Source organism: Entelurus aequoreus, linkage group LG16 (assembly GCF_033978785.1).
Source record: "Entelurus aequoreus isolate RoL-2023_Sb linkage group LG16, RoL_Eaeq_v1.1, whole genome shotgun sequence".
In the NCBI taxonomy this organism is placed as follows: Eukaryota; Metazoa; Chordata; class Actinopteri; order Syngnathiformes; family Syngnathidae; genus Entelurus; species Entelurus aequoreus.
Window position 1 is genome coordinate 37,466,728 of NC_084746.1, and position 23,556 is coordinate 37,490,283.

Here is a 23,556-nt window from a genome sequence, read left to right on the forward strand (position 1 = left end):
ACGAACATTCCGTGAGGAGGGAAAAAAACATGGAGCTTCAACACATCAACCTTATCAGCCACCTGAAACGCCAGCATCGCTATGACGGTGTTTTTAAAATCTACCAACACGCCTTCTGCAAAGAAGCCGCCACAAAGCTAGACACAAAGAAAGGGTATGGTACAGTTAAATCTACATTTAAAACAAATGTTAAGTAATTGGTTATTGGTCTTTAGAAGCAGGAAGTTATTTGTATTGTATCGGCTGTGTGTGTGTATATATACACTACCGTTCAAAAGTTTGGGGTCACATTGAAATGTCCTTATTTTTGAAGGAAAAGCACTGTACTTTTCAATGAAGATAACTTTAAACTAGTCTTAACTTTAAAGAAATACACTCTATACATTGCTAATGTGGTAAATGACTATTCTAGCTGCAAATGTCTAGTTTTTGGTGCAATATCTACATAGGTGTATAGAGGCCCATTTCCAGCAACTATCACTCCAGTGTTCTAATGGTACAATGTGTTTGCTCATTGGCTCAGAAGGCTAATTGATGATTAGAAAACCCTTGTGCAATCATGTTCACACATCTGAAAACAGTTTAGCTCGTTACAGAAGCTACAAAACTGACCTTCCTTTGAGCAGATTGAGTTTCTGGAGCATCACATTTGTGGGGTCAATTAAAGGCTCAAAATGGCCAGAAAAAGAGAACTTTCATCTGAAACTCGACAGTCTATTCTTGTTCTTAGAAATGAAGGCTATTCCACAAAATTGTTTGGGTGACCCCTAACTTTTGAACGGTAGTATATATATATATATATATATATATATATATATATATATATATATATATATATATATATATATATATATATATATATATATATATACACACATATATGTATATATATATGTATGAATATGTATATATATATATATATATATATATATATATATATGTATATATATATATATATATATATATATATATATATATATATATATATATATATATATATATATATATATATATATATATATATATATATATATATATATATATATATATATATATATATATATATATATATATATATACTTGCTGAGGAGCTTTTAACTACCTCAGCAACCTCAGCCCCAGAGATAGGAAAGCCCACCAAAGATTCCCCAGGCACTGCTTCCTCATAGAAGACGTGTTGGTGGGATTAAGGAGGTCTTCGAAGTATTCCCTCCACCGATCCACAAGATCCGCAGTCGAGGTCAGCAGAACACCATCCCTACTATACACGGTGTTGACAGTGCACTGCTTCCCCTTCCTGAGGCGGTGGATGGTGGTCCAGAATCGCTTCGAAGCCGTCCGGAAGTCGTTTTCCATGGCTTCTCCGAACTCCTCCCATGAAGCTGCACACCGCTTGGCCTGTCGGTACCTGTCCGCTGCCTCCGGAGTCATTTGAGCCAAAAGAACCCGATAGGACTCTTTCTTCAGCTTCACAGCTCTAATCAGCCGCCTTGACAATAGAGGTTCGGAACATAGTCCACTCGGACTCAATGTCCAGCGTCGTGTGGGAGAGCGGTCTGCTAATGTCAAGGTTGTGAAGGGAGTGGCCCATGGTGGGGGCTGGGTTATGTTGTATGGCATAAAAATGTTGTTATTATGTGAAAGAACTGTCAAAAGGACACATTTGTTCCCGTTTCTAATTAACCATGGATGTGAACATACCCTGAAGTGTTTGATTATAAATAGATCCTTTTGCAAGGCATCAAAGGTGTAAAGCAGCATATATCTTACCTCCAGCACTTTTTCCTGATGATGTTCCCCAGGATTATCTCTGCTCTGTGAACACAGAAAGCAACATGACAGGCACAGCAGATAGGATGTTGAATAAACCCGAGCCATTTCTGTTACAGTAAGCACCATGGACGCACCAAATTTGAGCAGCAATATGTCAAAGCTGTGAACATTTAGGAATTGAACGTGGCAAGATGAAAGAGACTTGATCACTCACTTGCCGCCGGAGTAGACCTCGGCCGTGTCGAACAGATTGACCCCGCTCTCGTACGCAATAGTCATCAGTTGTTCGGCCACCTGGTACATATGAAGCCAACTTCAATGTAATGACATGTGACAGATGGCTACCACCCGCTCTGCTACTCCCCAAAGATGGAAGACATTCCCACAAGATCTGAAGTATGCATGGAGTTTGCTGCTAGGTTGCTTGTTGGCTGAAGTTTTTAAATGTTCCTTCGGTTTGTGTCTGCATTTTCATCACAGCCATGCAAAGGTTTATTTATTCCAGCAATTAGATTTACAAGGTGAAACTAATACATGGCATAGGTTCATAACATAAAAAAATCAAGATATTCAAGCATTTTTTAATATATGATATGATATACTGTGGGGGTTGTACGGTATACCAGTACTAGTATAGTATCGCGGTACTAATGATTCAAAAACGGTTCTATACTCTCTTTTGAAAAGTACCGGTTCCCAATGTATTTATTTTTTTATTTTTTTAACTGGCATGACGGCGTCACGTCATGACATTGCTGGTTTTACGAGCAGAGGAGCATGTTTGGCAGCGCACATACACACGGAGTACTTACAAGCAAACACAATGTGTAGACAGAAAAGGGAGAATGGACGCATTTTGGCTAAAAAACTAAAGATAGACATGAAGTTATAACACTGAAACGCCCTGAGGAAGAGGTGCTTTAAGACATGGCTAGCTAGCTAGCAGCTAATGTCCATCCGCAGTCTGCAGTATTTTAGCTACTTCTAAATCACTAATCCTCGCCTCCATGCCGACAAATAAAGTAAGTTTCTTACAAGTATCATCCCTGCAGGACGAGGAATAGCTAAACATGCTTTACTACAGGAGGATACAACAGCTCACTGGCATCACAATGTAAACAAGCGCCATGGGTGGATCTACACCTGACATCCACTGTAATGATACCAAGTACAAGAGTGTATCTAGTCGATACTACTATGATTACATCTATATTTTTTAGCATCACAAAATCTTTTTTTTTTTTTTTTTCATTCATATTATGTTTATAAACTCTGGAAATACGTCCCTGGACACATGAGAACTTGAATTATCATCCCATTGGGTTGAGTTTTTTCTTGCCCTGATGTGGGATCTGAGCCAAGGATGTCATTGTGGCTTGTGCAGCCCTTTGAGACACTCGTGATTTAGGGTATATATAAGTAAACTTTGAATGATTGATTGATTGTTTGAAATTATGACCAATGCCATCCATCCATCCATTTTCTACCGCTTATTCCGTTCGGGGTTGCGGGGGGCGCTGGAGCCTATCTCAGCTACAAACGGGCGAAAGGCGGGGTACACCCTGGACAAGTCGCCACCTCATCACAGGGCCAACACAGATAGACAGACAACATTCACACTCACATTCACACACTAGGGCCAATTTTAGTGTTGTCAATTAACCTATTCCCAGGTGCATGTCTTTGGAAGTGGGAGGAAGCCGGAGTACCCGCAGGAAATGTTCCCTCTAATTGTTCATGTGTCTGAGCAAACACAAAAACTCCCTGAGCATTCAGTGGAGCACATATGAGCAACATCACACGTGGCAATACCAGCAGCACACCTGTCTCAAACCAATCTTTTATAATGACACTCAAATGAGAGGAGTCATTTTCATGAGATTATTTTGAAATACTGATCTGGCCCACTTGTAATGAAAATAAAAGAAATCTTGTTTTTCATAAACTATGGATTAGTATTGTACAATATGTCTGGGTGGGGGTCCTGCTTTGGAAATCATTTGTACCCCTTTCAGAGATCACATTTAGTTCCCCTTAAACATCCTCATGTTGCACAATGAAATGTAAGCATAGGATGAAGTGTGCATTCCTGTAACTTTTTCTAGTAACAGCATTCCATGATTAATATAAATAAATTAACATCAATAATAAATGACAGTAGAATAAGCACACGTATGACTGAGGAGTCATAGTGTAACTTTGTGTGGTGTTTGAGTTGTCCGACTTTTTGTGTGGCCATAAACGCACCAGTGGCTTAGTGGTATGCGTGTTGGTGACAGATGACAAGTTGGTTTTGGCCTGGTTTGTACGGCAGAAAATGACTAGTTTTTCGAGATAGAAGTTTTTTACTCATGTTTTTGGTGTGGTTGTGGCCGAATGTAAACAGTTTTGCTCAATAAAGTGATCAATATAATTCCTGTCCTCGAAGCATCTCGATAGACGTTACAATAATTGAATGGTGTTCAATTGAACGGTGTTTATGAACACCGTTAGGGCCGCTTGTTGTCACTGTCACTCACAGTTGCATTGCAAAATTACACAGAATAAATGTGTTTATTTTGTTTAGAATTCAGATGGGATTTGATTTGGTGCGCGGCATATATTTGCTGTGCGCAGAGGACGCTTGAGCAGTGCGCAATTGCGCAGGTGCGCACCTTAGAGGGAACGTTGCCCGGAGGGAACCCACGCAGTCACGGCGAGGACACGCACACTCCGCACAGAAAGATCCCGATTGAACTCAGGACTACTCAGGACCTTCATATTGTGAGGCAGACGCACTAACCCCTCTTCCACATGCTGCCCGACCAATGTATGATCCTGTAACTACTTGGTATCGGAACGATACCCAAATTTGTGGTATCATCCAAAATTAATGTAAAGTATCAAACAACAGAAGAATAAGTTATTATTACATTGTAACAGAAGTGTAGATAGAACATGTTAAAACAGAAAATAGGCAGATATTAACAGTAAATGAACAAGTAGATTAATAATCCATTTTTACAGTATCGAAAAGTATCGAAATACATTTTGGTACCGGTACCAAAATATTGAAATCGGGACAACACTACTATATAGTGGCATTTTTTGGACAAAAAATGAATCATATGAAAAGTAGAGTTTATGAAAACCGTGGTACCGCGATATAAATCAATGTCATTTATAATGGCGGGTGAATGGTTTGGGAAAACTCCAATGCTGGCAAATTACTACTTATTCTACGTGTTAATTATCTATTTGTAATGTAATAGAAATGTTCACGTTTCAGTTTTCAGTCACTGTTCGTGAAGATAGTTACAGGATCAACTAAGAGCAACTAGCATCGACCCTTCATTTACGCCCACATTGGGTCACGTAATTGGGTGTCAGTGCTTAGTAGCCGGTGGCATCAGTGAATGCGTTACAACATGTGCTCTTGGCTTGTAATGGCTGAGGGATGGAAGTTGACATGATGTCTTACCTCATCAGGAATCTGACCTCCGAACGTCACCCATGTGCCTGTTGAACGGAATATCAATGTCAAAAAATGTTGGACCGCTAAAACTATCACAGCCAAATGCTTAATCCTGTAGGCTTTGGAGCTTGTGTTAAAATGTCAACTTATTTTTAGACATGGTAGAACATTTAGAATATTAACCACATGCCGGCTTGGCCTCAAAGAGAAATTACTGACAGCTATGTGAGTTTTTGTGTGGGTCGAAAGCCAATGTCTTTGTTTCTGAGACATTACACTCGTGGCTCCCAATAGGTGTTCGCAAAATGACTTTTAAAAAGTATTTCTAAAGCATAAATCTGTCATAAGGTTATTGTTTTTTATACCTACCATTGTTTTCTGACTAATTTCACTTGATCAAACCTTTTGTTGCATTCCACACTACAAAACGATAAAAGGATGTGCTACGATTCGTGTTGATATCGCATCAGATTAATATTTGTATTGGCCAGCACTCAAGACTCTAATAACGGTATTGTATCAGAAGTGAAAAAGTTGTATCGGGACACCCTTTTAAAAGCCTACTGAAACCCACTACTACCGACCACACAGTCTGATAGTTTATATATCAATGATGAAATCTTAACATTGCAACACATGCCGATACGGCCGGGTTAACTCATAAAGTGCAATTTTAAATTTCCTGCGAAACTTCCGGTTGTAAACGTCAATGTATGATGACGTTTGCGCGTGACGTCGATGGTTGAAACGGAAGTATTCGGACACATTGTATCTCAATACAAACAGCTCTGTTTTCATCACAAAATTCCACAGTATTCTGGACATCTGTGTTGGTGAATCTTTTGCAATTTGTTTAATGAACAATGGAGACTTCAAAGAAGAAAGCTGTAGGTGGGATCTGTGTATTAGCGGCTGGCTGCAGCAACACAACCAGGAGGACTTTGAGCTGGATAGCAGACGCGCTATCCGACGCTAGCCGCCGACCGCATCGATGATCGGGTGAAGTCCTTCGTCGCGCCGTCGATCGCTGGAACGCAGGTGAGCACAGGTGTTGATGAGCAGATGAGGGCTGGCGTAGGTGGAGCGCTAATGATTTTATCATAGCTCTGACGAGGTCCTGTAGCTAAGTTAGCTTCAATGGCGTCGTTAGCAACAGCATTGCTAGGCTTCGACAGGCGGCACAGCATTAACCGTGTGGTTACAGGTCCAGTGTTTGGTTCGGTGTCTCCTGATAGTAGTATTGTTGATCTTCTGTCTATCCTTCCAGTCAGGGGCTTATTTCTTTTGTTTATATCTGCATTTAAGCACGATGCTATCACGTTAGCTCGGTAGCTAAAGTGCTTCACCGATGTATTGTCGTGGAGATAAGAGTCACTGTGAATGTCCATTTCGCGTTCTCGACTCTCATTTTCTAGAGGATATAGTATCCGAGGTGGTTTAAAATACAAATCCGTGATCCACAATAGAAAAAGGAGAAAGTGTGGAATCCAATGAACCCTTGTACCTAAGTTACGGTCAGAGCGAAAAAAGACACGTCCTACACTGCACTCTAGTCCTGCACTCTCACTTTCCTCATCCACGAATCTTTCATCCTCGCTCAAATTCAATCAATCAATCAATGTTTATTTATATAGCCCTAAATCACAAGTGTCTCAAAGGGCTGTAATCGTCGCTATCTCGGTCTGAATCGCTCTCGCTGCTGGTGTAAACAATGGGGAAATGTGAGGAGTCTTTCAATCTGTGTCGTCACGCTACTTCCGGTACAGGCAAGGCTTTTTTTATCAGTGACCAAAAGTTGCGAACTTTATCGTCGATGTTCTCTACTAAATCCTTTCAGCAAAAATATGGCAATATCGCGAAATGATCAAGTATGACACATAGAATGGATCTGCTATCCCCGTTTAAATAAAAAAATTCATTTCAGTAGGCCTTTAAGTAGTGACTGAAAATTGGACTTTTAACAGTGACCGGACTTTACATTTACCAAAAGTTATGTTTACTTTGTAAAGAAGTAAACGCAGTTTCAAAGGAACACGACCCGAGGAGACACTATCCGACGAAACATCACAAATCTGATGCAGTCCATTCTCCCGTCCCGCTGATTATTGACGGGTGTGCTGTTTTTGAATTTCGGCATGATGCAGTACATTTTAAGAGTGTGTCCAGTGTAGGGTTGTACGGTATACCAGTATTAGTATATCCATCCATCCATTTTCTACCGCTTATTCCTTTCGGGGTCGCGGGAGGCGCTGGAGCCTATCTCAGCTACAATCGGGCAGAAGGCGGGGTACACACTGGACAAAACAGTATTAGTATAGTACCGCGATACTAATGAATCACAATCGGTACTATACACACAGAGTACTTACAAGCAGACACAGTAAGTAGACAGAAAAGGGAGAATGGACGCATTTTGGTCTGAAAACTAAAGAGAAAGGTGAAGTTATAACACTGAAACACCCTCAGGAAGAGGTGCTTTAAAACATGGCTAGCTAGCTAGCAGCTAACATCCATCCGCAGTCGGCAGTGTTTTAGCTACTTCTGAATCACTAATCCTCGCCTCCATGGCAACAAATAAAGTATGTTTCTTACAAGTATCATTATCACTGCAGGACGAGGACTAGTTAAACATGTTTCACTACACACCGTAGCTCACCGGCATCACCGCTAACAAAAAAATAGCGTTCCTGTATATAAACTAACACCATGGATGGATCTACACCTGACATCCACTGTAATGATACCAAGTACAGAAGCTTGTCTAGTCGATACTACTATGATTACATCTATATTTTTTAGCATCACAAAATAGTTTTTCCTTTTTAAACATTCATAATATGTTTATAAACTCTGGAAATATGTCCCTGGACACAGGAGGACTTTGAATATGACCTATGTATGATCCTGTAACTACTTGGTGTCGGATTGATACCCAAATGTGCGGTATCATCCAAAACTAATGTAAAGTATCAAACAACAGAAGAATAAGTGATTATTACATTTTAACAGAAGTGTAGATAGAACATGTTGAAACAGAAAATAAGCAGATATTAACAGTAAATGAACAAGTAGATTAATAATCCATTTTTACAGCTTGTCCTTTATAATGTTGACACAAACATAGAATGATAAATGACACAATATGTTAGGAGTCTTTGTTAGTTTACTTACTACTAAAAGACAAGTTGTCTAGTCTGTTCACTATTTTATTTAAGAACTAAATTGCAATAATAAACATATGTTTAATGTACTCTAAGATTTTGTGTTAAAATAAAGCCAATAATGCAATTTCTTTGTGGTCCCCTTTATTTAGATAAGTATAGAAATATGTTTTGGTATCAGTAAAACTGTAAAATATTGGTATCAGGACAACACTAGTCTAGTGTCTGACAAGAAAATCTACATCGCTACAATATTATACTGTATCATATTACATGGCTCTTTGGGGGATTTGTATTAGTGTATATGCAGTGTTGATGTTGTACAATGAAGGATTAAAGAACAGGCGAGTAGACAATGTCAGCAAGGGCCCATATGCAGGGTCATTTCTAATCAGGCAACACAACAATAAACACGCATAAAATGCACGGCCGCACACCTAAGGTCCACTCTCTTCCCTTAGCATCTCAAAGCTATCAAACTGCAAGTGGTATATGCTTCCTGTTCTAACCTAGTGGAAAATGGACAGGCCGCGCCTGTTATCTGACTACAGCTGAAAGAGGCTCAAGAGCTGTACGACAATCGCAGTATTGTAGCTATAAATTCACATCCATAAATGATAGAGGATGATGTTTCGCTGAATACTATACATAAATGTATTTAATAAAAAAAAACTATTTGATGCAGTCCAAGAGCTGGATAAAATATTTTAGCGTTTAATAGTTGGCACCATTTTAAACATATACACAGTGATGGGCAGTAGCAAGCTACATGAACCTAAGCTACGTAGCTTAACCTAGTTTCCCAGTAGCTTGGCAGTAGCTTAGCTGCTTTTAGACCCATTTAGCGAGGTAACTTACATCATCGCTACCAACTACAGAGAGAGAAAATAGACTGCGAATCTAGAAGAAAGAAAAATATGTATAAAATCCAATGACCTGGATGAATGAGAACATCCATACATATGGAGAACATCCATGATGATTGGTTGGTGTTTGTATGATGAGTCACAATTGGCTATGGTTAGGGCGAAACATTACGGACTGGCCAATCAGAGGCAAGATAAGGCGAATCATCGAAACTAGTAAGCAAAATCCTAACAGTCACGCCCTCATGTCACATGACGACAAGGGAGTCGGAGACAGAGGGACGCTTCAAGCTGACCACTCGAAAAAATATATATATTTGAAAATGTCAGTGGAATTCTCTCCCGCAGATTAGATTTTTCCTTTAGTGATGAAAACGACGTGCAGGAAACCCACAATAATGCGTGTCCTTGGCCATATTTAGACTAATGTATGCACTTTGTGAATACACTGCCCAGTAGTTTTTGGTTGTTTACTCTCCAAACTAAAATCATAACTGCTCTCTTCATCAAAGATGTGGAACACAAAATTTAGGAACACACATTAAGGTGAGTTTATTAAAAGTTTTACTGCACATAACCATTACCAACTGTTCCCAAACAACACACAAGTCATTGTTTTTTTTTTTGTCAAGATATAGATAGATGCTGTTTTTTCACTGTAGGTAGAGAAAATGAATAACATTATAGGGGTGGACCAAAGAAAAGGCAAACTAAATAAATACATAGAGTGGGGTGCAGGGACCCCTAGATGTAGTTGTAGAGCAGGGTTAGTGAACCTATGGCTCTCGAGCCAGATGCGGCTCTTTTGATGACTGTATCTGTCTCTCAGATAAATCTAGTTGTATTCAGTGTTAAAAAATATTATATGGCTCTCACGGAAATACATTTTAAAATATTTGGCTTTCATGGCTCTCTCAGCCAAAAAGGTTCCCGACCCCTGTTGTAGGGTGTCCCCAGCTAAATGACAGATAGTTAATAGAAATGGACCCTTGTACACTCTCAGTTACATGAACATTGATATTATACATGTGGGCCCATAGATAGAAATGCGTTAAATGTAGCTTCGATGTCGCAAGCTACCGTATTTTCCGGACCATAGGGCGCACCGGATTATAAGGCGCACTGCCGATGAGCAGGTCTATTCAGGTCTATTTTCATACAGAAGGCGCACCGGATTTTAAAGGCCTACTGAAATGAAATTTTCTTATTCAAACGGGGATAGCAGATCCATTCTCTGGTGTCATACTTGATCATTTCGCGATATTGCCATATTTTTGCTGAAAGGATTTAGTAGAGAACATCGATGATAAAGTTTTGGTCGCTGATAAAAAAGCCTTGCCTGTACTGGAAGTAGCGTGACGTCACAGGTTGAAGAGCTCCTCACATTTGCACATTGTTTACACCAGCAGCGAGAGCGATTCGGATCGAGAAAGCGACGATTACCCCATTAATTTGAGCCAAGATGAAAGATTCGTGGATGAGGAACGTGAGAGTGAAGGATTAGAGTGCAGTGCAGGACGTATCTTTTTTCGCTCTGACCGTAACTTAGGTACAAGGGCTCATTGGATTCCACACTCTCTCCTTTTTCTATTGTGGATCACGGATTTGTATTTTAAACCACCTCGGATACCATATCCTCTTGAAAATGACAGTCGAGAACACAAAATGGACATTCACAGTGACTTTTATCTCCACGACAATACATTGGCGAAGCGCTTTAGCTACGGAGCTAACGTGATAGCATCGTGCTTAACTGCATATAGAAACAGACGAAATAAGCCCCTGACTGGAAGGATAGACAGAAGATCAACAATACTACCAAACTCTGGACCTGTAACCACACGGTTAATGCTGTACCGCCTGGCGAAGCCTAGCAATGCTGTTGCTAACGACGCCGTTGAAGCTAACGTAGCTACCGGACCTCGACAGAGCTATGCTAAAAACATTAGCTCTCCACCTACGCCAGCTCTCATCTGCTCATCATGACCCGTGCTCACCTGCGTTCCAGCGATCGACGGCGCGACGAAGGACTTCACCCGATCATCGATGCGGTCAGCGGCCCGGAGACGGAGGAAGTCAAGGTGAGGACAGCGGCGCGGCGGCGGGCGCTGTAGCTTTCGACGACACTCCTGCCACCATCAGAGTCGGCAAGAAACATATATTTCCCCAAAGTTACGTACGTGACATGCACATAGCGCCACGCACGGACGGGCAAGCGATCAAATGTTTGGAAGAAAGCAGCTTACTCACGGTAGCGCGTCTGCTATCCAACTCAAAGTCCTCCTGGTTGTGTTGCTGCAGCCAGCCGCTAATACACCGATCCCACCTACAGCTTTCTTCTTTGCAGTCTCCATTGTTAATTGAACAAATTGCAAAAGATTCACCAACACAGATGTCCAGAATACTGTGGAATTTTGCGATGAAAACAGAGCTGTTTGTATTGGGATACAATGTGTCCCAATACTTCCGCTTCAACCCTTGACGTCACGCGCAAACGTCATCATACCTAGACGTTTTCAGCCGGAAGTTTCCCGGGAAATTTAAAATTGCACTTTATAAGTTAACCCGGCCGTATTGGCATGTGTTGCAATGTTAAGATTTCATCATTGATATATAAACTATCAGACTGTGTGATCGGTAGTAGTGGGTTTCAGTAGGCTTTTAAGGCGCATTAAAGGAGTCATATTATGATTTTTTTCTAAATGTAAAAGACTTCCTTGTGGTCTACATAACATGTAATGGTGGTTCTTTGGTCAAAATGTTGCATAGATGATGTTTTACAGATAATCTTCAAGTTGCTTTCTGACAGTCGCTTCAGGATGCGCCGTTTTGTGTGCGGTCTTATTTACGTGGCTCACCTTCGACAGCATCTTCTCCCCATCATCTTTGTTGCAGCGGGAGTGGAAGAAGTGTCAAAAGATGGAGCTAACTGTTTTAATGACATTCAGACTTTACTTCAATCAATAACGAAGCAGCATCTCCTCATCCATGGCTCACTAGTGCAACAACAACGGCGGAAATGTGTCCCGTGAAAATAACTAAAGTTCCTTGGGTGAATAATGTAAACTCACTACACCGGTATGTTTTAGCATATCATTTTAAAGATTAAAAAGATTAAAGTACCAATGATTGTCACACACACACTAGATGTGGTGAAATTTGTCCTCTGCATTTGACCCATCCCCTTGGGGAGCAGTGGGCAGCAGTGGCGCCGCGCCCGGGAATCATTTTGGTGATTTAACCCCCAACTCCAACCCTTGATGCTGAGTGCCAAGCAGGGAGGTAATGGGTCCCATTTTTATAGTCTTTGGTATGACTCGGCTGGGATTTGAACTCCAACCTACCGATCTCAGGGCGGACACTCTAACCATGGCGAGTTTACTGACAGATATAAGTAAGAACTTTACACTACTTTATATTAGAAATGGCAACAGCGGAGGATGAATGTCCCATAACAAGAAGATGGAGGAAAAGAAGAAGCTTATCGACTACGGCGTCTCACGGACTACAAAGGCTGACGTGCATAATTTCTCAGGACTTCTGCAGATCAGGTACCAGAAGTTGCTTTAGCATAATATTGCAAAACAAAACGCCAGATAATATGTCTTGCCTTATACACACACCATAATGATACTTGTATGTTGAAGCACAGTACAATCCATCAAGCGGTGCGGCTTCATAGCTTACCAAAGTCGTACCTAAAAGATTTTGGTAGATTTGCAATGTGTAATGTTCTATATTTTCAATGGAACAAATAACATTTTGGTGTTGTTTACTTGAGTCATATTGCAGTCTACAAGTATCTCTTATGTGTGACTACCATCTACTGGTCACACCTATCATTACACCATGTACCAAATAAAATAACTTTGAGGTCGGTAAGCACAACCAGAATTATTCGTACATTAGGCGCACCGGGTTTATAAGGTGCACTGTCGATTTTTGAGAAAATTAAAGGATTTTAAGTGGGCCTTGTAGTTAGAAAAATACGGTAACTATGCCGTGTAGCTTGTAGTGTAGCTTGCTACAATTCTCCATAGATAGCTTCATTTGTATCTTAGCTACAGTTAGTCGAGAGTAACCTGCAGCTTAGCTTCCTACATTTTCCAAGTAGCTTGCCCATCACTGCATATACGTAATGTAACAGAGCTACTTCAAAATGACAATCATAACAAATGGTGGATTATTTATTTCTACAAATATGTGTATTTAATTTCCTGTCGTCACTCCTGTAAATATCACTGCAGACATGACTGACAGACTCATTCACAGAATTTCTATCAAAAAATGTTCCTCAGGGTGCGCTGGTCTTGGAAAACACACAATCATGTTTTCTCTGCATTGTTTTGTTTTGTGTCAACTCCTGCAGGCAAGATGGTGCACACCAGAGGTGTGGACTCGAGTCACATGACTTGGACTCGAGTCAGACTCGAGTCATGAATTTGATGACTTTAGACTCGACTTGACAAAATGTAAAGAGACTTGTAACTCGACTTAGACTTTAACATCAATGACTTGTGACTTCACTTGGACTTGAGCCTTTTGACTTGACATGACTTGCTACTTTCCCCAAAACCCAAAGATTAAAAAGTTATTTGGGAGCTCTCCGTATCTTTCATTTTCTACGTGCGTGTCTATCAGCAAGTTGTTCCTGTCAGCGTGTGTGCTCTCAGTACAACAGCCAATCAAATTAGATCTACGTTGTTTTCATCCCACAGCATTCATCCAATCAAATTGCAGGACAACCACCGAACATGAGTTGTCAAACAACGCGCCTGTGAGAAACAATTATGCCAAAGTTGGTTTCATTCGGGTATTAAAACTACGACTTGGTCAACAAAAAACGAATTGCCGTATGCAAATCACGCAGTTGGAATGTTACAGACGGAGACGCAACAACTTCCAACTTCGTTCAACACTTGAAGATGCACAAAGAAGGGTAAGTTTTGAATGTAATCTAACGTTTATTGGCTAAGTAACATGACTTTTATTTGCTGTGTAGTTAAATCAGTGAGGCTGCAAACTCACTGCTAACGTTATAACCATAGACATCTTATAAGGGTACGCAGCATCGAGCGCTACTGCCTACTGGCACAGACGAGACGCAAGGCCGCCATCTTGGAGTGGTGATCCGCTCCACTCAGTGCAATTCATTTGGCAGGAGCAATGAACTGTCAGCGCATTTAATTCATCTTACCTCACTGAATATCACTGATTGTCACGCGGTTTTTGTCATACGTGTCGCTATGATAAAGGACACATGTTTTGGCGTGTTTTATTATTCATAGTTTGCTTAACAGTAATATAATATTCTTATACACTATAAGTGACCAGACGTCCGAGATCAAAACTGGGAATATAATCCCAGAGAAGGGGAAAAAAAACGGTCAGCTATTTTTAAATTGAAGAAACAGTATGATTAGGTTATATATACATGCTATGACAATCATTGGTACTTTAACTTAACTTAACTACATAAACAATGTATAAATACATTAGATAGCTATATATTTTAGGGACCTATAGACTGTATCTCTGTTGCTGCAGCAGCAGAGAGTTTATTCTGTCTTGACACTTTGTATTGATATTTTGTATTACATTCTTCCCTTAAATGAATAATGTTTACAGTGATTGTTATGTATGTATTTTTTATCTATGTCGCTTTGGATAAAAGCGTCTGCCAAATACTTAAACATATACTGTATAAACACCTGAAAGTCTTTATATCAGCTAAAACCACCAATCTGTTTCACTGGATTCAGAATAAAACCAAATGCTGTCTAACTCAACAATGTTAGTATTTGAATATTGTTACTTGAAGACTTATTCCTGGTTACAATTATACTGTTAAGAAAGTATTGTCTTATATTTTGCCTAAAATGAGAATGCATCATAATCAGTGGCGGCTGGTGAATTTTGTTTTAGGTGGGGCTGAAAGTTTGTAAACCAAACCCCTGTAGGGGGGTAATCCTCCCCCAGAAGATTTATTTGTGATTTTCAAATACAAATATTGAAGATTTTTGCTCCTTCTCAACTCTGTGGTAATATTATTTTCACAAAATACAACCAATAGTACGTTAATGTTAAATCTTACTTGTGAAAAGTAATCCCCCGATTCCTATTTTCAACAGTCCGCTCATTTAAGTAGGAAAACGCTGAACACCAGCCCGGCATCTTTGTGTTCTACCTGTCAACTGTCAGTTTAGGCTGTTCGCCGGCTCCTCATCACCACTTCAAGATGGCAGCCAAATTGCTTGCGACACAGCAACCAATGCTGCGTCTACTTATAAGATGTCTGTGGTTATAACGTCATTGCAAACACGGCAATCTGTTGCGTCCACTGCAGTTCGCTACCTTATTCATACTTTTTATCAAGTGATAATTTTTTAAGCAGGGTTGCATGAGGTACCTACACCTAACGTTACGTTAGTCAATGTATCACACACAGTAACGTAACAGACGGCGGTCAGCAGCACCGCATATTTTAGCCACCTACAATAAGAAAAACATAGTCAAATAAGGGTCAGTTAAAATGTATACTATATTAAGAATATGTGTACATATTGCATAGGGCCCTGACATTTAAAAAGTACAACTCTGTTCATTGTTATGTTCATGTATTTGTTACGTTTTTCATGTGTACGCACACATCAACACACATACAGTATGAGATGAGATCAATGAGATAAGGTAAGAACAGGATAGAAACTGCTGTGGAACTAGTTACAAAGCAATATGCCATGGAAATACAATGTTAACACTTTAGTACAAATAAGTACAGTTGCACTTGTTTTTGCAAATGTGTTTATTCTGTAAAGGAATGAGTTAAATGTTTAAAATTGTTTAAACTATTAAAATGACTGGTTAATAGTGCTATTATGAATTGCAATGTCAGCACTATTTTTTTTCCTGCAATTTCAAATGCACTTGTTTTAATAAATAATTACAGCGTTTTAAAAGCATACGCAATCTGTGTAAAAATATTAGTCTGTGGTTAAAAGGACTTGAAAGGACTCGAAACTCAAAATGCAGGACTTGGGACTTGACTTGAGACTTTCCAGTCTTGACTTTGGACTTGACTCGGGACTTGCCTGTCTTGACTCGGGACTTGACTCGAGACTTGAGGGCAAAGACTTGAGACTTACTTGTGACTTGCAAAGCAATGACTTGGTCCCACCTCTGGTGCACACACACACTGCTATGCGCACACATGAATGTATACACATTCACACACTGCTGCTATGCACACACAACTAATATAAAGCCGGTATGCACACACACGCACACAATAAACTAAACGAACGAAATTAAAAAGTGTTTATAATCCGGCGTGCATTGAATATGGGCAATTATTGTGCTGTGTGATTAAATATTAACAAGAAAAATATTACCAATCTACAAACAGGATTTGAATTTTCTCACAAGTGAAAAATGCATACGATGACAAAATATTCTAATGAAAACTCATTTCTGTGCCTGCACCACATTCTGACTCCAAAGCCCACAGGTCACTTGAGTTTGCACTTGAATGCTTGTAAGATCAGTAGACGGCTAATTAAATGTACTCACCAAGGCCCAGACAGGAGACACGCAAGCCAGACTTCCCCAGATTCCTGTGGAGAAGAACAGAATATGACTAATGGCGATTGTGTTGAGGCTCAAGATGTCTTCTTTAGTTCAGAGACGAATGGAAACATAGCTTTTAAAATTCGTTATAAAAACAAAACCCTTTGTCTTATTATTTACGGACCCGATTGCAGGGTCGTTAAGGTTTATAATGTACAGTATATAAGATGGGTGTCTTTCACATTTGAACCGATACAGTACAAATTACCGGTACATGGGAATCATTACAGGTAGGGTTGTCCCGATCCCAATATTTTGGTACTGGTACCAAAATGTATTTCGATACTTTTCGATACTTTTCTAGATAAAGGGCACCACAAAAAATGGCATCATTGGCTTTATTTTAACAAAAAAATCTTAGGCTACATTAAACATATGTTTATTATTGCATGTTTGTCCTTAAATAAATAGTGAACATACGAGACAACTTGTCTTTTAGTAGTAAGTAAACAAACAAAGGCTCCTAATTAGTCTGCTGACGTATGCAGTAACATATTGTGTCATTTATCATTCTATTATTTTGTCAACATTACTAAGGACAAACTAAAAATGTATTATTAATCTACTTGTTCATTTACTGTTAATATCTGGTTATTTTCTGTTTTAACATGTTTAACATCTACACTTCTGTTGTATTTCCTGAGTTTATAAACGTAATAAAAATAAATAAATAAACGGAAAAAGATTTTGTGATGCTAAAAAATATCGATGTAATCATAGTGGTATCGACTAGATACGCTCTTGTTCTTGGTATCATTTCAGTTGATGTCAGTTGTAGATCCACCCATGGCGTTTGTTTGCATTGTGACGCCGTGAGTCAGTCTAGCCTTATGTTTATTTACTAAGCTCATGCGCGAGGGTTGCGTCTCTGAATTGAGCAAAATAAGGAGCTCAATCATTGAATGAGTCTGTGTTGGTGGACTGTATATGCAGAATAATTGCTGACAATTAAAACACCCACAATACTGGAAGAAGGACAATGTGATTTATCCACACTAAAACTGTTCTGCAGGTGCTGTTTTGCGTCTATATGTAGCACGTCTAGAATATTTGTGAAAACTGGCACAGTTACGCACAAACGGCTGTGAGGAAGGGTGCGATCGTGCTGCAAGGACAGACAATTGAGAGAGAGAAAATATATTTTCACATTTGGACGGTGTAAAATACAAATATCATTTTATTAATTAATAGATGCTGAATGACTTATGGGGCTCATTAAAACAAATTCAATTAACATGTCTTTGTGTCTGATGGCATTTTTTTTTAAATACTGTTTTGTTTCATATGGTCAATATAATACATCTCCCATATGAACATGAGCTTTGTGTTGTGATGAAAAGATCACGGGTACAAGCGGTCCAAATGAGTTTCTTCCGTAGGGGATATAGATTATATTTGTATATAATATATATATTTGGTGCTTCTCCCTTGGAGATATACATTATATTTGTGTGCTGCATTTCAACAACATGACGAAACGCCACAGATTGGACCATATGATGCCATAAATGTGGAGGGCAAATGACTGTCTCCATGGCGACAGCCAGTGTACAAGTAAATTCTCATTTAAATATGGCAGACTGTGCCACTTTTGCACTTGTTATCAATTGCACATGTAGTCTTAGTTGATCACCCGCAACACCAATAGTACACACAGGGGCCCACGTGTCTATGTATTTATATACAGAATATGTACTGATTAGAGATGTCCGATAATATCGGACTGCTGATATTATCGGCCGATAAATGCTTTAAAATGCAATATCGGAAATTAGTGCTATCGGTTTCAAAAAGTACAATTTATGACTTTTTAAAACGCCGCTGTATGGAGTGGTACATGGACGTAGGGAGAAGTACAGAGTGCCAATAAACTTTAAAGGCACTGCCTTTGCGTGCCGGCCCAATCACATAATATCTACGGCTTTTCACACACACAAGTGAATGCAAGGCATACTTGATCAATAGCCATACAGGTCACACTGAGGGTGACCGTATAAACAACTTTAACACTGTTACAAATATGCGCCACACTGTGAACCCACACCAAACAAGAATAACAAACACATTTCTGGAGAACATCCGCACCGTAACACAACATAAACACAACATAAACACAACAGAACAAATACCCAGAACCCCTTGCAGCACTAACTCTTCCGGGACGCTACAATACACCCCCCCCCCCCCCCCCAATTCTGCCCACCTCAACCTCCTCATGCTCTCTCAGGGCACGATCATCCAATCTCCTCTAGCTGAAGAAAAGGGGAGCAGCAGAGAGAGATGGAAAAAAAAGGCTGGAAGGAGCCAACGAAAAGCTGACGCGGAGCGAGAGAGGAGGAGAGCCCGAGACGACGAGCGAGCAAGCGGAGGAGAGGAGCTGAAAAGCGACCGGGACTGAGGTTTTGTTTGAAAAAATAAAACAAAGGTCAAACTGCTCAGAGATGTCGCTATTTGATGGTCCATGGAACCCACAAGGCGGCTTGAGTCCGTCACAATGTGTTAATTCCGTGACTGTATACATCGGTATCGGTTGATATCGGAATCGGTAATTAAGAGTTGGACAATATCGGAATATCGGATATAGGCAAAAAAGACATTATCGGACATCTCTAGTACTGATCATCAGAATGCCCACAATACTAGGAGGAGGAGTTGCAAGTATGATTATGTAGCACACGCGGTGTGATTTTTCAAGACTAAAACTGTACTGTGGGAGATGTTTTGCATCTATATTTAGTATGTCCAAAAACTTATGCAAACTGGCAGATGCACAGAAATAGCTGTGAGAAAGGAGCAGCTCTTTCATATGCATGTCTGTCAAAAATTCAAATATTCGACATATTGTCTATTCAGCAATATTATTTTCTAATTTTCCTTCTGCTGGGTGACTTCAGTAACTGATTGAAACACATTTGGTTGATGGGTTTTGTTGTATACAGACATTTAAAAAAGGTTAACGTTTGTTATTTTATGTACACTGTATACGGAAAAAGCTTCTTGCAATATGCATTTTCTTGCGTCTGGAGCGCACGCTTGCAGGTAGTGCCAGCATCTCCCATGAGCGCACCTTCAGCGGGCTAATTAAGTGGGTACCAATAGCAGATGCAGGACTGCTTCTAAAATGCCCAGAAAAAAGTGGTTGATGTCTACTGCATGTTTCAAAACCAAGCAAAACGCCACAGCTAACATGAATGTACAGTAAATGAGTGTATCCATGGTGAAAGCCATGCAAAAACCTCATTTAAATAGGCCGGTCCGCATCGCCTTGGTTTGTAGATCACACGCAACACGGCCACTAATAGTAAACGCAATTTTATAGTTTGCACACGCTGTTTAGTGTGTGTTAGTTGGATTTGCGTAAATCATTGCCAAAAAAGTGCAGTTCCCCTTTAAGATATTCTGCATAGTTTGGTAAACATGACAAATTAAAGATTAAAGATTAAAGTACCAATGATTGTCACACACACACTAGATGTGGTGAAATTTGTCCTCTGCATTTGTCCCATCCCCTTGGGGAGCAGTGGGCAGCAGCGGCGCCGCGCCCGGGAATCATTTTGGTGATTTAACCCCCAACTCCAACCCTTTGTTGCTGAGTGCCAAGCAGGGAGGTTATGGGTCCCATTTTTATAGTCTTTGGTACCTTTGTTTACTCTTCCTCTTCTCGGTCTTATCCTATTAAATCAGAAAGCACATCAAACCTTTTGCACTTTTTTTCTTGCATTTCAAACAGACTTGACTGTTGCTGATTGCTCTTAATGACCTCTTCCAAGGCTTCTTCTCTCTATCAACACCGCAATAGTCTGTGAACGGGAGAGTTCATCTACATCCAGCTGTTGCACAGCCGAGCAAAACGGCACCCTGCTCTCTCGTTAACACAGAGGAAGATGAGCTAAGATCTCTGAGATGTTGCTTCCCCCCGCTTCATAGTTGCAGATTGACTTTCCATCTCGTTTAGAGCATACTTGCCAAACTTGAGACCTCCGTGGTATGTTTTTTTTTTTTTTTGTCATAAAAAAATACAATCATGCGTGCTTACGGACTGTATCCCTGCACACTGTATTGATATATAATGTAGGAACCAGAAATATTAATAACAGAAAGAAACAACCCTTTTGTGCGAATGAGTGTGAATGGGGGAGGGAGTTTTTTTGGGTTGGTGCACTAATTGTAAGTGTATCTTGTGTTTTTTATATTGATTTAATAAAAAAAACAAAAAATAAAATGTTTTTTTTAATTATTTTTTTTATTTCTTGTGCGGCCCAATCGATCCACGGACCGGTACCGGGCCGCGGGTTGGTGGTTGGGGACCACTGTTGTAGAGGACGCTAAAGACAGTGTTTTTAAGGCACGCCCCCAATATTGTTATGCGGGTGGAAATCGGTAGAAATTCTGGAGAATTGTTTCCCCGGGAGATTTTCGGGATGGGCACTGCAATTTGGGAGTCTCCCGGGAAAATCGGGAGGGTTGGCAAGTATGGTTTAGAGCAGGGGTCACCAACGCGGTGCCCGCGGGCATCAGGTAACCCGTAAGGACCAGATGAGTAGCCCACTGGCCTGTTCTAAAAATAGCTCAAATAGCAGCACTTACCAGTGAGCTGCCTCTATTTTTTAAATGTTATTTATTTACTAGCAAGCTGGTCTCGCTTTGCTCGACATTTTTAATTCTAAGAGAGACAAAACTCAAATAGAATTTGAAAATCCAAGAAAATATTTTAAAGACTTGGTCTTCACTAACTGACAAAGAAACAGATAACAGATTTGGTGTCCAGTTCAAAGTGTGACATGATTTACTTAAACATTTGAGAGTTGACTTTTGTATTTTACATGAGTTATTATGTGTACAAACATGGTGCAAAGTAATTCATGATTTGTTAAAAAATGTTAGTGGCTAGCTAGTTAAAATGGAATATTGTGATTTCACAAGACTGTCTTAGAAGTGATCATTTGAAAATGTTCAATTTGAAAAATGTGCACTTAGAGAAAATATAAAATAAAGTGTTGCATATTGATATTTATCTGTTTCTATATATATTTATTGTGAGAAATCATTAAGATGATCAGTGTTTCCACAAAGATAAATATCATTAATTATTAATAATAACATAGAGTTAAAGGTAAATTCAGCAAATTGGCTATTTCTGGCAATTTATTTAAGTGTGTATCAAACTGGTAGCCCTTCGCATTAATCAGTACCCAAGAAGTAGCTCTTGTTTTCAAAAAGGTTGGGGACATCTGGTTTAGAGTCTGTAAAACAAGTGTGTGCTGCCAGACGTTAGTGTAGAAAGTGGCAGTTTGAGCTCATTGTTGGTGTCTTCCAATGGAGTGATGGATGTTCACTTAGACGGGGATTCTAAATGGAGACATATTTGTTTGTGCAGAATCAACAAAGCTGCTATCCTACGGGGACAAATTACCTTGGGGATGTGGAGCGTTCGTTGATAACTAATGGACTGTCCAATTCGGGCATTTGTTCCTAAGTGGCAATTCAATAAAAGCAGGAAAACATACAACACAAATAAATGAGCAAAGTGTCAACAATGCAGTGCGTTTCCACTCTAATGCGAACCGCAATAATAAACACATGTTTACATTTATACAGTCATAAGTTTTTCTATTGGATTACATTACAAGTTGTCAAAAATATATTTAAATAAACATTTTAATCAAAATACATTCAGTGGTTTCCAAACATACTGCAATGTACCTTTTTGTACATTAAAGATACTAAAACCAACACAGTGTAGTAGGGTTGTCTCGATATAATATTTGGTACTGGTACTAAAATGTATTTCGATACTTTTCTAAATAAAGGGGACCACAAAAATGCCACTATTGGCTTTATTTTAACATAAAGTCTTATGGTCCATTAGACATATGTTTCTTATTGCAATCTAAAAACAATTTATTCCTTAAATAAAATATTGAAAAATACTAGACAACTTGTGTTTTAGTAGTAAGTAAACAAACAAAGCCTCCTAATTAGTCTGCTGACGTATGGAGTAACATATTGTGTCATTTATCATTCTATTATTTTGTCAACATTATTAAGGACAAGCTGTAAAAATTGATTATTAATCTATTTGTTCATTTACTGTGAATATCTGCTTATTTTCTGTTTCAACATGTTCTTTATACAGTTCTGTTACAATGTAATAATCACTTATTCTTCTGTTGTTTGATACTTTACATTAGTTTTGGATGATACCACAAATTTAGGTATCGATCCGATACCAAATAGTCACAGGGTCAGACGTTGGTCATAATTTGAGTTCTCATGTGTCCAGGGACATATTTCCTGAGTATACAAACATAATATAAATTTTTTTAAACGAAAAAAGATTTTGTGACGATAAAAAATATTGATGCAATCATAATAGTATCGACTAGATACGCTCTTGTACTTGGTATCATTACAGTGAATGTCAGGTGTAGATCCACCCATGGCATTTGTTTACATTCAGGGGTGCTAGCTTTTGTTAGCGGTGACGCCGGTGAGCTATTGTATCCTCCTACGGTGTGTAGTGAAGCCATCCATCCATCCATCCATTTTCTAGTACCCTGTATAAAGGACTCCCACAGGGAGTCCTTTGTACAGGGACAAAGGACCCTAAAAAGCATGTTTAGCTATTCCTCGTCCTGCAGTGATACTGCTACTTGTAAAAAAGTTACTTTGTCGC

General features: G+C 39.5%; 1 protein-coding gene across 3 annotated transcripts in view; it reads right to left on the reverse strand.

Moving 5' to 3' along the window:
- LOC133630931 (voltage-gated potassium channel subunit beta-1-like) overlaps positions 1–23,556 on the reverse strand; it is a 137,299-nt gene that overhangs the window by 48,891 nt on the left and 64,852 nt on the right. For all 3 annotated transcript variants that reach the window (XM_062022788.1, XM_062022787.1, XM_062022786.1), the window contains 4 exons: positions 16,824–16,867; positions 5,234–5,271; positions 1,988–2,067; positions 1,771–1,815 (listed from right to left, as the gene is read on the reverse strand). In XM_062022788.1, the coding sequence (XP_061878772.1) occupies positions 1,771–1,815; positions 1,988–2,067; positions 5,234–5,271; positions 16,824–16,867 (207 nt within the window). The remainder of the gene's footprint in view (positions 1–1,770; positions 1,816–1,987; positions 2,068–5,233; positions 5,272–16,823; positions 16,868–23,556) is intronic.